Source organism: Chiloscyllium plagiosum, unplaced genomic scaffold (assembly GCF_037043375.1).
Source record: "Chiloscyllium plagiosum isolate Xiang-an unplaced genomic scaffold, Cpla_swu_hap1 HiC_scaffold_33, whole genome shotgun sequence".
Taxonomy (NCBI): Eukaryota; Metazoa; Chordata; class Chondrichthyes; order Orectolobiformes; family Hemiscylliidae; genus Chiloscyllium; species Chiloscyllium plagiosum.
This window is the reverse complement of record NW_028270171.1, coordinates 7,045,923-7,057,673: the sequence shown is the minus strand read 5'-3', so window position 1 is coordinate 7,057,673 and position 11,751 is coordinate 7,045,923. Positions and strand designations below refer to the sequence as shown.

The 11,751-nt window shown below is 42.6% G+C and overlaps 2 protein-coding genes across 2 annotated transcripts; both read left to right on the top strand.

The window, feature by feature from the left end:
- Positions 1–767: 767 nt before the first annotated feature.
- LOC122542168 (ferritin heavy chain, oocyte isoform-like) lies at positions 768–2,087 on the top strand. The gene is made up of 3 exons (XM_087978016.1): positions 768–833; positions 972–1,097; positions 1,932–2,087. Exons 1-3 carry the CDS (start codon positions 783–785, stop codon positions 2,085–2,087), a joined length of 333 nt encoding a protein of 110 aa, XP_087834142.1. The 5' UTR covers positions 768–782.
- A 5,571-nt stretch (positions 2,088–7,658) lies between these two features.
- On the top strand, positions 7,659–9,895 carry LOC122542146 (ferritin heavy chain A-like). The gene is made up of 4 exons (XM_043679562.2): positions 7,659–7,760; positions 8,431–8,577; positions 9,355–9,480; positions 9,740–9,895. Exons 1-4 carry the CDS (start codon positions 7,659–7,661, stop codon positions 9,893–9,895), a joined length of 531 nt encoding a protein of 176 aa, XP_043535497.2.
- The last annotated feature ends 1,856 nt before the right edge of the window (positions 9,896–11,751 follow it).

Sequence of the window (11,751 nt, the reverse complement as noted above, 5' to 3'; positions counted from 1 at the left end):
GAGAATGCTGTTAACAAGCAGATCAACTTGGAGCTCTATTCCTCCCCATGGTGAGGCTTGGCTACTGATAGAATGAAGTCAGCCTTAAATTCAATTGAGTAGTTAGAACACCTCAATATGAGTCAGCTCATTAAATGCATTTCAGTAGCTTTCCCTAAATGTGGTATGGTGAATATTTTAAAAATAAGTTTATTGTTACTTGAAAATAGCTGCCCCTTTCCTGACTAGTTCAAATCTAAAAATAATACTCCTATGGAGCTTTCTAATTAAGGCAAATGTGATGTTGTAAATAGTCATGAGTATTGTTAACACTTCGCTCTATCCAATCAAATCCTTTGGGTTAGAAAATCAAATATCTTCCAATTGAATATAACTTTTATCTGAAATGCTGCTAGACATACTAATTTTAATATTGGTTTCTAGTATCCCTAGTTCTTAATTTAACTGGGTGACTTGTTAAACTCGAGCAGCTAGTGGAAAGCCTTTCACTGTCTTAATCTTAAACAGAATTGTTACCCTGAAGTCTGCCAATAATGCTGATTTTTGTTTTCAAATGTTAAGTGGCTTTTTTCTCTTTTTTTCTTTCTCCTTATGCTTTCAATGGACCAGCATTTGAGCAGGCTTGGGAAAAGAATGGATCATGGAAATTTCTGTTCTGACTCTCTATTTGTCTCTTCTACTTGCAGTCCTCTTACTTTGACCGGGATGATGTTGCCCTGCGTCACTTTGCTGAGTTCTTCAAGGAGCAGTCCCATGAGGAACGGGAACACGCTGAGAAACTGATGGCATTCCAGAATAAACGTGGAGGCCGAGTCCTCCTGCAGGATGTCAAGGTTGGATTTAATTTTACTTCTATCTAGCTTCAATGAGACTTGTAGCACTAAATGTTTGAAACAAATGATCGTTAGCTCAATATTGTAACTACTATGACATGCTAGTTCATTGAAGCATCTGTTTTTCCCCCCTCCCAGAAGCCAGAGCAGGATGAGTGGGGCAATGGTCTGGAGGCAATGCAGAGAGCTCTGCAGATGGAGAAGGATGTGAACCAGAGTCTGCTGGATCTGCACAAACTCTCCTCTGACCACACGGACCCTCATGTGAGTTCTTGGTATTTTTAACCCGTTGGTTCTAGCTTAATAAATGGAATAACAAACCCTCATGTGAGTTCCTTCTGCTACGATTGTTGACTTGTTTTTTAAACTTGCTATTGTAAAAGATCTCTGGTAGAGTCTGCACAGATCCCCTCCCTAACTCCTGATATGGTTGGCTCTGACCGAATCTGTTGCATTGGCCTATGACCAATGTGGACAAATGTGGTGTTTTGTCATGCTCTGAAGCATTGACAAAAGAGCATTTGTTCCTTACAGGTTGTGCTGGTGCCTTTTCTACATGTTAACTAGCTATTCAAAACTAAAGCTGGAAATTTGTTGCTGGAAAAGCGCAGCAGGTCAGGCAGCATCCAGGGAACAGGAGAATTGATGTTTCGGGCATAAGCCCTTCAGGATTGGACCCATTCAAAACTAAAGCCAAACCTTCAGGATTGGTCTTTAAGACCCCTTTTCAAAAACAGTTGGAAGTTGCATGTGCAGTCCAATCAAATTGCAAGATTTCTAATTTCAACTCAAATTATTCTAAACTTCCTGACCTTATTCAATTGAACACTTTTTTTTTGGGCAGGTGCTATTCCATTGCTTAGCAGTGACTTGCTGTATCACTGGGCAAATTGCAAGACCCCACCCCCAGTAGTGGCATTGAATATAAATGCTCTCTTTGGATACTGTGAATAAGTCATGTAATTCTTGAACCCTACTGCTAATTGATATTTCAGGGCTAAGTTAGGGGACTGACCTCTAGTTCTGTGGCATCACTTGATGATCTACCAAAGAATGGGATTCCTACTGTTAAGAAAATTTTTTGCTTTTTATTTTCAGCTGTGTGACTTCCTGGAGAGGCACTACTTGGATGAGCAAGTGAAGATGATCAAGAAGCTGGGAGATGACATCACCAACCTGAAGAGACTGGGAGCCCCTGAGAATGGCCTGGGAGAGTACCTGTTTGACAGGCTCACCCTGGGGGAGAGTGACTGAACTGTTTAGTACTTGGCTTGTGTAGTTGAAATTGTCCTGTAATGACAGATTTGGCTTAATGTTAATGACAGCTCAACAGTAAATAAACTGCTCAATAGACAAGATGGTGTTAAATGGGTGCTGTTCTTAAACACAAGACCAGTACACTGGGCTACTTCAGTTTTATCATGAGCTTGCTGCAAATTTTTTAAAAAATACCCAACTCCCTCTTTGGCATTTTTCTATGTTGCAATCATAGAATGTTATGCCACTCATGTAAATTGTTCAGTGCATTTTTTTTCTTTGGACTAAAATTTCCACCTAAATGGTGGGCAGCCAGATCACTCCCTGCTCCAACCCAAAAATCTCCACAACCACCTGATGAAGGAGCAGCACTCAGAAAGCTAGTGCTTTCAAATCAACCTATTGGGCTGTTAACTAGTATTGTGATTTTTTTTTTTTAAATCCCTAAAAACATTTGGGCTAATGCTGACTGGATTGGATCGGAGATCAAAACCTGGACTGTTGCCCTTGACCCTGAATATTTTTCTTGCATCGATATCAATTCCCCAAATATTCATGGTTAAGAATTGCTCAAGGAACAGTGCCTCGAATCTTTCAGCATCTCCTGCCCACAGATACAATAATTCTGTTTTTTGGGTACGACATCTAAAATTGTTGCACATGGAATTAGGAGTGGAATGCCCGTAGACAGGTCATTAATCCAAATATTCTACTGCTTTCTGGGCAAGTGAAATTCTGGAAATCTGATCTTGATGCAAATGAAATGCAACAGGTTTGTAGCACCTTGGGGGAGGAGCTCTAAAGAGCTGCAGCATTTTGGACAGAACGTATGCTAACTTCCCCCCACAGATACTCCTAGAGCCAATAAATTCTCCTCCTGAATTATTTACTTTTCTCCTTTGCTTTCCTCATGGTTGGGGAAAAAAAAGTGAAGAGCCGCAGTTTCCAGATCATGTGCTTATTAGCTGCTGTAATGATGATTAGTGATCGGGATAGCACCCAAATTGTCGCTGCCTTTTGGTTTAAGCGCTTGATCAGGTTTACCTGCATCATTGGTGTATTCACACATGCACAACCGTGATGTGCCCCCACCCAAGGGGCCATGCTCTCAAAGGTTTAAAAGTTGAAACTTTCAGTTACCAACAACAAAGATTAAGCTTTAAGTAAACCATTCAGTATTTACTGATAAAGCAAAAGCCACGTGCTTTTTTTTTGTAAAGAAGAAAGAAAAGCAGCATTCAAGCTTGAATATCATGGGAGACAGTTTCCACAAGACTTTAAATATTTCAAATGTTACGTTTACATCCAACTGCACAAATAGCAATATCTTGGTTTTTACCAAAACCTTTGAGTAGGGATTGCTTTCCCCCAACACAGCTAACAGGCTATAAGTAGTATTTTAAAGTGATAGCATCAAAAATGTTATCCTAAACTACTTAGGATGTCTGTGACCCTTCAATTCACACTATCTGAATTTATATATTCTAAATAAAATGGAGCTCCACCTTTTACAGCTGGCTGTCATAGAGCCAGATCACCAAGCAGTGAAAATTAAGACAACTGGGGACAAGGGGTTGCACAGATTCAACATCTCAATAATCTTTAGAAGATCAGCGTGATACCACTAAACTGTGGGACATGTGAAAAAAAATAACTCAATGGAGAAGTAAACTTTAAAATTCACAATCTGGATATCTTAACAGGCAACTATCACACAAAACTGTCACAGAAGATTTGAAAGGAGCTGTTTTTGTGAGGGGTGTTCAGGAGGGTTTCCTAACTCAGTACGTTGACAGGCCGATGAGGGGAGAGGCCATTCTAGACTTGATGCTCGGCAATGAGCCGGAGCAGGTATCAGATCTTGTGGTGGGAGAGCATTTTGGTGATAGTGACCACAACTGCCTCACATTCTACATAGCTATGGAGAAGGAGAGGATGAGGCAAAATGGGAGGATATTTAATTGGGAAAGAGGAAACTATGATGCGATTAGACATGAGTTAGGAAGCATGGATTGGGAGCAATTGTTCCATGGTAAAGGCACTATAGACGTGTGGAGACTGTTTAAGGAACAGTTGTTGCAAGTGATGAATAAATATGTCCCTCTGAGACAGGCAAGAAGTGGTAAGATAAAGGAACCTTGGATGACGAGAGCAGTGGAGTTTCTTGTCAAAAGGAAAAAAGGTAGCTTACATAAGGTGGAGGAAGCTAGGGTCAAGCTCAGCTCTAGAGGATTACAGGCAGGCGAGGAAGGAGCTTAAAAATGGTCTGAGGAGAGCCAGGAGGGGGCACGAGAAAGGCTTGGTAGAACGGATTAGGGAGAACACAAAGGCATTTTACACTTATGTGAGGAATAAGAGAATGGTCAAAGAAAGAGTAGGCCCGATCAGGGATAGCATAGGGAATTTGTGTGTGGAATCTGAGGAGGTAGGGGAAGCCCAAAATGAGTTTTTTGCTTCTGTCTTTATGAAAGAAACAAACTTTGTAGTGAATGAAACCTTTGAAGAGCAGGTGTGCATGCTGAAATGGATAGAGATAGAGGAAGCTGATGTGCTGAAAATTTTGTCAAACATTAAGATTGACAAGTCGCCAGGCCCAGACCAGATTTGTCCTCGGCTGCTTTGGGAAACGAGAAATGCAATTGCTTCGCCACTTGCGAAGATCTTTTCATCCTCGCTCTCCACTGGAGTCGTACCTGAGGACTGGAGAGAGGCAAATGTAATTCCTCTCTTCAAGAAAGGAAATAGGGAAATCCCCGGCAATTACAGACCAGTAAGTCTCACGTCTGTCGTCTGCAAGGTGTTAGAAACGATTCTGAGGGATAGGATTTATGACCATCTGGAAGAGCATGGCTTGATTAAATGCAGTCAACACGGCTTTGTGAGGGGCAGATCATGCCTCATAAACCTTATCGATTTCATTGAGGACGTGACGAGTAAAGTTGATGAGGGTCAAGCTGTGGATGTGGTGTATATGGACTTCAGCAAGGCATTTGGTAAGGTTCCCCATGGTAGGCTCATTCAGGAGGTCAGGAGGAATGGGATACAGGGGAACTTAGCTGTCTGAATTGGCTGGCCAACAGAAGACAGCGAGTGATAGTAGAAGGAAATTATTCTGCCTGGAGTGGTGAGTGGTGTTCCACAGGGCACTGTCCTTGGGCCTCTATTGTTTGTAATTTTTATTAATGACTTGGATGAGGGGATTGAAGGATGGGTCAGCAAGTTTGCAGATGACACAAAGGTTGGAGGTGTCGTTGACAGTATAGAGGGCTGTTGTAGCCTGCAGCGGGATATTGACAGGATGCAGAGATGGGCTGAGAGGTGGCAGATGGAGTACAACCTGGATAAATGCGAGGTGATGCATTTTGGAAGGTCGAATTTGAAAGCTGAGTACAGGAGTAAGGATAGGATTCTTGGTAGTGTGGAGGAACAGAGGGACCTTGGGGTGCAGGTACATAGATCCCTTAAAATGGCCACCCAAGTTAAGAAAGCATATGGTGTTTTGGCTTTCATTAACAGGGGTATTGAGTTTAAGAGTCGTGAGATCTTGTTGCAGCTCTATAAAACTTTGGTTAGACCGCTCTTGGAATACTGCTTCCAGTTCTGGTCGCCCTATTATAAGAAAGATGTGGATGCTTTGGAGAGGGTTCAGAGGAGGTTTACCAGGATGCTGCCTGGACTGGAGGGCTTATCTTATAAGGAGAGGTTGACTGAGCTCGGACTTTTTTCATTGGAGAAAAGGAGGAGAAGAGGGGACCTAATTGAGGTATACAAGGTAATGAGAGGCATAGATAGAGTCGATAGCTAGAGACTATTTCCAAGGGCAGAAATGACTAACACGAGGGGTCATAGTTTTAAGCTGGTTGGAGGAAAGTATAGAGGGGATGTCAGAGGCGGGTTCTTTACACAGAGAGTTGTGAGAGCATGGAATGCGTTGCCAGCAGCAGTTGTGGAGGCAGGGTCATACATACATAAGGTCACAGAAATTTGAGGGTGCATACATGTGGATCAGTTGTCGGCACAACATCGTGGGCTGATGGGCCTGTTCTGTGCTGTACTGTTCTATGTTCTATGTTCTATGTTCTAAAATCAATTGTTCAGTTTGTGGAACTGTCTGAGACAAGGGAAAGGATGGTTTTTATGGTGGGTAGGCTTTCTGAATGAATAATGGAGCTAGTCATAACTTTGAACCATTCTTAAAAAGACTTCAGAAAATTAGAAAGGTCATGACATCAATACTCTGCTTAAAGATGGCAGGAAGTATGAAGCCATTGTAGCTGATCAATGACTAGATGTGGTTAACATACTTCCAAGCTGGATGCTGACGAAGTCAAATAGCAAGGAAACAGACCCTTTGGTCCTACTATTCCACACTGACCATGTTCCCAAACTAAACTAGTCCTACTTGAATAAAATTAATATAATCATAAAAAGATAGTTTTTTAGATCTACTTTTTTTACATGATCCTTTCAGCACCTGAGATGAATGTTTGTAAAAAGATTCATTGTGTACTGGTGATAAATGGATATACATACTAAATTTGCGGATGACACTAAGGTCGGTGGCGTTGTGGACAGTGCAGAAGGATGTTGTAGGTTACAGAGGGACATAGATAAGCTGCAGAGCTGGGTTGAGAGGTGGCAAATGGAGTTAATGCATAAAAGTGTGAGGTGATTCACTTTGGAAGGACTAACAGGAATGCAGAGTACTGGGCTAATGGTAAGATTCTTGGTAGTGTAGATGAGCAGAGAGATCTCGGTGTCCATGTACATAGATCCCTGAAAGTTGCCACCAGGTTGATAGGATTGTGTGTGTTAGCTTTTATTGGTAGAAGGGTTGAATTTTGGAGCCATGAGGTCATGCTGCAGCTGTACAAAACTCTGGTGTGGCCGCACTTAGAGTATTGCATACAATTCTGGTCACCGCATTATGGGAAGTATGTGGAAGCTTTGGAAAGGGTTCAGAGGAGATTTGCTAGGATGTTGCCTAGTATGGAGGGAAGGTCTTATGAGGAAAGGCTGAGGGATCTCAGGCTGTTTTTGTTCGAGAGAGAAAGTTGAGAGGTGACCTAATTGAGGGGTCATAGTTTTAAGCTGGTTGGAGGAAAGTATAGAGGGGATGTCAGAGGAGGGTTCTTTACACAGAGAGTTGTGAGAGCATGGAATGCGTTGCCAGCAGCAGTTGTGGAAGCAAGATCACTGGGGACATTTAAGAGACTGCTGGACATGAATATGGTCGCAGAGATTTGAGGGAGACATTTCAATATTGGAAGAAGGTCATGGAACCCAAAAGCAGTGACATCAATGAGATGAATTTCCCAAACCTCTCTGTATTTTAAGTCTCTGATTGGCTGTAGGTCTCAGCTCCTCCTCCACATCCTCCTCTTCTTTGTTCATTGGTGCCTGGATTGATAGGGGATATCTGGTTGGCTGTCAGGGATTGTCAGTCATTGTTGGTGATGTCATTCCCCGGTTGGGCGCGGGATGTCCCAGGAGGATAAATTCAAGAGCTTGTGGGAGAAAGGCTTAGTTTTAGAGCTGTCTGGGTGATAGTGAGTAGGAATAGTGAAGATGGCCTCCCAAGTGTGTCAGAACTACCACAAGGACTGTGAGGATGCTGTTAACAAGCAGATCAACCTGGAGCTCTATTCCTCCTATGTTTACCTCTCCATGGTGAGCCTTGTAATTGTGTGACTATGTTCTTAAAAGTGTGACTTTTCTGCAGTTGAATGCAATATCTTATGTTGCTTTACTTTTGGGGTCTGTGGGAAATACTTAAGCAATGAACCCCTCTCTGGTGTGTGAGGGGTGATTTGTGGAGTGAATGAATGGCTCCTATGTTTCAACTCCTCTAACTAGTGGCTGAGAAAGCACAGTAGCTCCTCATGAAGGCTGTATTGGTGGCAGCGCCCCACCACTGGGTCTCAGCTCGGGTTCAAGTGTCCTCTGCGTCAGAGGTATTAGTAATATGTGTATAGATTCATTGCAGGAAACTGAGCAGTTTCATGCTGATTAACAAGTACTCATACCTATTTATGTTAGGGAAATAAGCTCTTAATGGGATGACTACAACTAATTTTTTTTTTTGGTTGGGTGAAGTTCTAAGGTTCCCTTTAACTTGTTTGTTTTTTTGATCATTCAGAATGTTGACGTCTGACCTTCTCTACCTGCAGTAGAAGGCACTTGTCCAGCAGCTTAATTAGACATTTAATGTGGAACTTTTTAAAGATGACTGAGGAAAATAGTCAATGTTAAGACAACCTAAATTAATTTTTCAGTTAATTTTGGAGGGAAATGAGTTCAAAATAGTTATAACCCTAGTTGACTATTCTTTTTTTTGCAGTCCTCTTACTTTGACCGGGATGATGTTGCCCTGCGTCACTTTGCTGAGTTCTTCAAGGAGCAGTCCCATGAGGAATGGGAACACGCTGAGAAACTGATGGCATTCCAGAATAAACGTGGAGGCAGAGTCCTCCTGCAGGATGTCAAGGTTGGGTTTAATTACATCTCTAACCATCTTCACTGGAACTTGATGTAGACAAGTGGCTGGAAGAACATAGCAAGCCAGGCAGCATCAGGAGGTGGAGAAGTTGATGTTTTGGGTGTCCCTCTTCAGGACTGGGGGTGGGTGTAGGGGAGCTACAGATAAATAGGGTGGTGATAGGTGAAGACAAGTAGAGGGTATGACCTGGTTGGTCAATGGGAGGAATGAATCTGCTTGAAGGAAGTTATTTGAAACTAGAGAATGGGGGCAGTATGGTGGCTCGCACTGCTGCCTCACAGCACCAGGGCTCCAGGTTTGACTCCAGCCTCTGACAACTGTCTGGGGAGTTTGCACATTCTCCCCACATCTGTGTGGGTTTCCTCCCACAGTGCAAAGATGTGCAGGTCAGATGAAATGGTCATGCTAAATTTCCCATAGTACTAGGTGCATTAATCAGAGGGGAAATGGGTCTGGGTGGATTACTCTTCGGAGGGTCAGTGTGGACTGGTTGGGCCGAAGGGCCTGTTTCCACACTAAGGAATCTAATCTAATCAATGAGTCCTCTGGGCTGTAGGCTGCCCAGGTGGAAGATGAGGTGCTATTCTTCCAATTTGCAGTTTTGATTATAGCAATGGAGGACGCCAAGAATCTTCATGTGAGAAGGGGAGTTGTTTCTAACTCTAACTTGTGGCACTATGTTTGAAACTATTGAACCAATTGGTTCAATGCTGTAACTACTATGACATGCTCGTTCATGAAGCATCTGCCTCTTCCCTTCTCCAGAAGCCAGAGCAGGATGAGTGGGGCAATGGTCTGGAGGCAATGCAGAGAGCTCTGCAAATGGAGAAGGATGTGAACCAGAGTCTGCTGGATCTGCACAAACTCTCCTCTGGCCACACTGACCCTCATGTGAGTTCCTCCTGCTAATGTTAATGTAGGCTTTTGGACAAGACTTGTTCATGAGCCTCAAGGTCTCTAAGCTGACTGCTAAATGTTGGGACATAGTGGTTTTGGGGGTGAAGGGAAAGGTCTTGTAATGGAACTCATCCATTGTTTCTCAAACTGACTACATTCTTTTTGGCAAAAGGGGAAATTCAAACTCTTAAAGTTGATTTCTGGTTTTCTTGTTCTGTATCTAACTAGTTTCCTCCTTGCCTTTCCCTTCCAGCTGTGTGACTTCCTGGAGAGGCACTACTTGGATGAGCAAGTGAAGATGATCAAGAAGCTGGGAGATCACATCACCAACCTGAAGAGACTGGGAGCCCCTGAGAATGGCCTGGGAGAGTACCTGTTTGACAGGCTCACCCTGGGGGAGAGTGACTGAACTGACTGCAGGGGCTGAGACTATGGTTGGGCTATGCTGTAGAGATGAATGGCTTGACTTCTAGTGGTGACCTGGGATATATTGTGAAACTATGTACAGTGAATAAATGTTCACTACCTGTAGTCTAAACACTTGTTTTTTGGTTTTTGTTTATTTGAAAGTGAAATCTGGAAGTGTTGCCCTCTACAAGCTGGGAAGACCTACTGCTCCAGCTAACCTTCCAATATTGATCAATATGTTCATTTCTAAGCATTACTGGGAGATCCTGTCTGGAGTGTTGCAACCTGAATACTTGACTATTTCCTGTTGCTCTAATGATTAACTTCAGGTATATGTTTAAAATGCAATGCACAAACTTAAAGCTGTGACCACTAATATCTCAGCTAAGTGTAGCATATAAACTTGCTGATTGCAATGCAACAGCCCATTAGCTAACAGAATATTTTTCAAGGTTATAGTGCCATGCAATAAGATAAAGGACCAATCTTATTTATTCCATATTTCCACCAAACCTAGTCTTTGACTAAATTAAGAATGATCATCCATTGACAGTTGGAGAATTCTACTGACTGTAGTATCACTAGGGTGGCTCCTTCTTCTGTGGAAGGTCAGCCTGTTAACCGGTAGCCCAGTACCTACATCAGATATTAAAACTTAACCTAATCATACAAAATGTAGATTTTTTTTTTCTTTTTGGGTGGTCTTTCAGGATTTAGAGGCAGAGTCCCCCTATGCTGCTGGGAAAGCGTTAACTTCAAATGTGGGATGCTTCCCACTTCACAGCTGCATTTTCTTACTTCCAAAGTAACAGTATGCTTTCCTGAATAATCCCTTTACTTGGTCTGTGGGTGTAATTCTGGCTGTGCACTGTTCCCTAACCCCTCCTGCCAATTCCCTGATCTGCTGCAACCACTTACTGGGCAGGTGTCGTTTTTTAATCCATGGTTATTCCTGACCAGATATTCTCTGGTTATAATCCCAGGGGAGAAAGGATAAACCAAGTTCTGGGTGGGTCACAAAACCATTATCCCTTGACACCTTTACTGGCACAAATATACCTTGCTTGTCAAAGGAGAAAAATTAATCCGGCTCTAAAACTAAAAGGTAAATTTCTTAGCTACTGAGCACAATGGTAAGTATCCTCAAGATAAGGAGAAGAATTCGCTCATACAGCCGATTATCTACTCCCATTCAAACATGTTTCTCAATCTCATTCTCTCGCCTTTTCCTTGCAGTCCTTGATTTTCCCCTTAATGAAAAACCTATCCATCTGTTTGAAACACACTCCATGACCTGGTTTCCACAGCCCTCTCTAGGAATGAATTCTACCCATTAACCACCCTCTGGGGGAAGAAATTCCTTTGAAGGTTTATGCATCGTTCTTCTGTGAAGAGCATGTGAAACATTGGTCACTGTGTTAGAGTGTAACCGTGAAGCAGTTTATTTCAAGAGACCGAGCTTTGTGCATTTGTTGAAAGACCTGTGTGTGGTTTTCTTATCAATGGTGATTTGAGCTTTCACTACAGTGAGATTCAATCTCCTCTTAGCTGCAGCATTGAGGGAGGGAAGAGAAGGGAGGTGGGAATTCTAAAACCTGTTCTTGGGTTATGATCTTTACAGCCCACTAACGCAAGGCACTAAAATATATATATTTTAACCCTTTTCATAACTTCTTGGAAAGTTAAAACAGTGAGGCATGATCCTCAGGAGTTGGCTTTCTGTTGAGGGATATTCAGCCTCTCATTACGTCTGTAGCCAAAGAGGATCACTGTCTAGCTTGTTTTGAACTGAATCTTTCCCTTTGAGGTGTTGCTGTTTGAGGTTTTCTGAGCAGCTTTTTCTGGTATGACATTCCA

What these genes read in the sequence shown, in the direction of transcription:
- LOC122542168 (XM_087978016.1), top strand. Translation starts at nt 783, where the DNA reads ATGGCATTCCAGAATAAACGTGGAGGCCGAGTCCTCCTGCAGGATGTC. An exon ending in TCCTCCTGCAGGATGTCAAG is followed by an intron (nt 834 to 971) that starts GTTGGATTTAAT and finishes CCCCCCTCCCAG; the next exon opens with AAGCCAGAGCAGGATGAGTG. An exon ending in CTGACCACACGGACCCTCAT is followed by an intron (nt 1,098 to 1,931) that starts GTGAGTTCTTGG and finishes TTTTATTTTCAG; the next exon opens with CTGTGTGACTTCCTGGAGAG.
- LOC122542146 (XM_043679562.2), top strand. Translation starts at nt 7,659, where the DNA reads ATGGCCTCCCAAGTGTGTCAGAACTACCACAAGGACTGTGAGGATGCT. An exon ending in CCTATGTTTACCTCTCCATG is followed by an intron (nt 7,761 to 8,430) that starts GTGAGCCTTGTA and finishes TTTTTTTTGCAG; the next exon opens with TCCTCTTACTTTGACCGGGA. An exon ending in TCCTCCTGCAGGATGTCAAG is followed by an intron (nt 8,578 to 9,354) that starts GTTGGGTTTAAT and finishes TCCCTTCTCCAG; the next exon opens with AAGCCAGAGCAGGATGAGTG.